Source organism: Rhagoletis zephyria, unplaced genomic scaffold (genome assembly GCF_001687245.7).
Source record: "Rhagoletis zephyria isolate East Lansing unplaced genomic scaffold, Rhagoletis_zephyria_1.1 Rzeph_scaffold_00790, whole genome shotgun sequence".
NCBI classification, from domain to species: domain Eukaryota; kingdom Metazoa; phylum Arthropoda; class Insecta; order Diptera; family Tephritidae; genus Rhagoletis; species Rhagoletis zephyria.
The window spans coordinates 178,580-180,824 of NW_016157874.1; the positions used below are offsets into that span (position 1 = coordinate 178,580).

General features: G+C 37.4%; 1 protein-coding gene across 1 annotated transcript; it reads left to right on the forward strand.

Annotated features, from left to right (window-relative positions):
* The first annotated feature begins 210 nt into the window (after positions 1 to 210).
* Positions 211 to 1,939, forward strand: LOC108361561 (juvenile hormone epoxide hydrolase 2-like). Its single transcript, XM_017614205.1, is given in 3 exon segments — positions 211 to 779; positions 782 to 1,399; positions 1,767 to 1,939. Coding segments are annotated over 3 exon segments (1,245 nt in total). The 5' UTR covers positions 211 to 325.
* Positions 1,940 to 2,245: the final 306 nt, after the last annotated feature.

Below are 2,245 nucleotides of genomic sequence, written 5' to 3' on the forward strand. Positions count from 1 at the left end.
GTTTCATTTTCTACGTATGTGTCTTTTCTAATGTTATTAAAGAGACTATTAACTATCGTGGTAATATTATTAATTTTTTCATTAAAAATTTCATTTATAAGTACTTGTTTATTATTATTATTATTCATTTGATTAAGGTTGTTTGTTATTATTCAGTTTCTCTTTATCACTCGATTTGCACGGCTGGTTATTCTCTGACAGTGTTTTTTTTTTAAGTTTTTTTTTGAAATCAAAACTTAAAGGATAATTGAAAAAGTTGTATGATTTATACTCCAAAATATCTACGCTCCTATTTCCTCGTCGGTTTTAAAGTACTATACACGAAATGGGTTCAATAATAAAAGTTCTACTTGTACTCCTCGTGGTCCTGGCCGTCTTTGTACATCGGCTTCATTTATTGTCAAGTTCAGCGCCGCTGCCTGCATTAAGCGATACGAGTGCTGCTAATTACAAGGAGAATACCGACATAAAAAAATTTGATATAAGCGTTAAACCAAATGTAATAGAAGATCTCAAAGCACAGCTGTCACAACCACTCGTTCTACATCAGCCACTAGAAGGAATTGGCTTTCAATATGGATTCAATTCGAATTACCTTGAAAAGGTGGTCGAATATTGGCGGGACAATTACCTGCCCAAGTGGAGTGAACGCGAAGCTTTTCTCAAACAATTTCCGCACTTTGAGACACAGATTCAGGGTTTGCGTATTCATTACATTCATGTGAATCCAAAATCCACCGAAGGTAAGAAAGTGATTCCTCTGCTGCTGCTCCATGGCTGGCAGGATCTGTACGCGAATTTTACAAAATTATTCCGCTGCTTACGAAACCGAACCCCAAGAGCGCCTACGTTTTCGAAGTGATTGCACCTAGTTTACCTGGTTATGGTTGGTCTCAGGGCGCCTCAAAGACTAACTTTGGTCCAGCTCAGATGGCTGTGGTTTTGCGTAATTTGATGTTACGTTTAGGACATGACAAATTTTTAATACAAGGTGGCGATTGGGGTTCCATAATCGGATCGCATATAGCCACTCTGAGACCTCAAAATGTACTTGGTTATCATTCAAATTTTTGTTTTAGTAACCACCAATTAACGTTGTTATATAAATTTGTGCGCTACCTGTTGCCATAATACTTCATAAAAGACGAATACAAAGCTTTCTTTAAACCATTGGGCGAAGAGTTTGCGTTCATCATGGAAGAGACCGGATATCTACATATTCAAGCAACCAAACCAGATACTATTGGCGCCGCGCTTTCGCAGAACCCCGTTGGCTTGGCTGCATACATTCTAGAGAAGTTCTCTACTTGGACCAATCCTGAAAACAGAAAACTTGAAGATGGTGGTTTGACTAAACGTTTCACGCTGGATGAGCTTTTGGATAACATTATGATCTACTATATGTGACCTGGTCTACGGAAAGGGGGCTTAGGTGTCAAAAAATCAATTTTCACTTTTTGGTTGATTCGGATGGAAGATGAGATGCTTTTTCACGTGGTGAAAAGCGGAAAATCCTAACTTGCTTAGAAGTGTACTAAAAATTTTTTTAANAATGTTCCACACTAGCAACTTACACGATGAACTATAATAATATTCCGACCAACAACAACACTTACTGGACCAACAACAACACTTACTGGACGTCCGGCGCGGAGAACAATTAACGAGATAATGAGAAACTCACGAAACGAGTTGCTTACTTTTAACAGCTTTTTCACAGAAAACTAGTTTTCGCACGTAAGCTCCCTTTTCGTAGACCAGGTCACATATAACAAATTCGATAACCACAGCGCAGCGTTTGTATTCGGAAGGATTCAACATGGCGCAAATGGGCTTGAACCTTGAAGAAGGTGGCCACTTTGCAGTCATGGAAGTACCGAAGTTACTCTATCAAGACTTTGTAGAGTTTGCCGAAAAAGCTTTAGCCTATAAGTTATAGTCAAATTTTGTGATTTAATCACTTATTAGTATGTAGATTTTCTCTTTCCTGCACAAACTTGGAGTTTTCTGTTTGAAATTTGTTGGGAAAATAAAATAAAAATTATATTTTTATAAACTATACAATTTATGAGGCTATGAGGGCCAGAGGATCCTATCTACAAAAAGATGTATTTAGTAATATGAGAAAGAAGGATCTATAAAAAATAAATTCGGTATTTTACTAAAAAGTTCATTGCACCTGCGTGATGCTACATACTTTAGTAAAAGAATACTAAAAGGGCGTCGTGCCTCGGGCTATTACCGT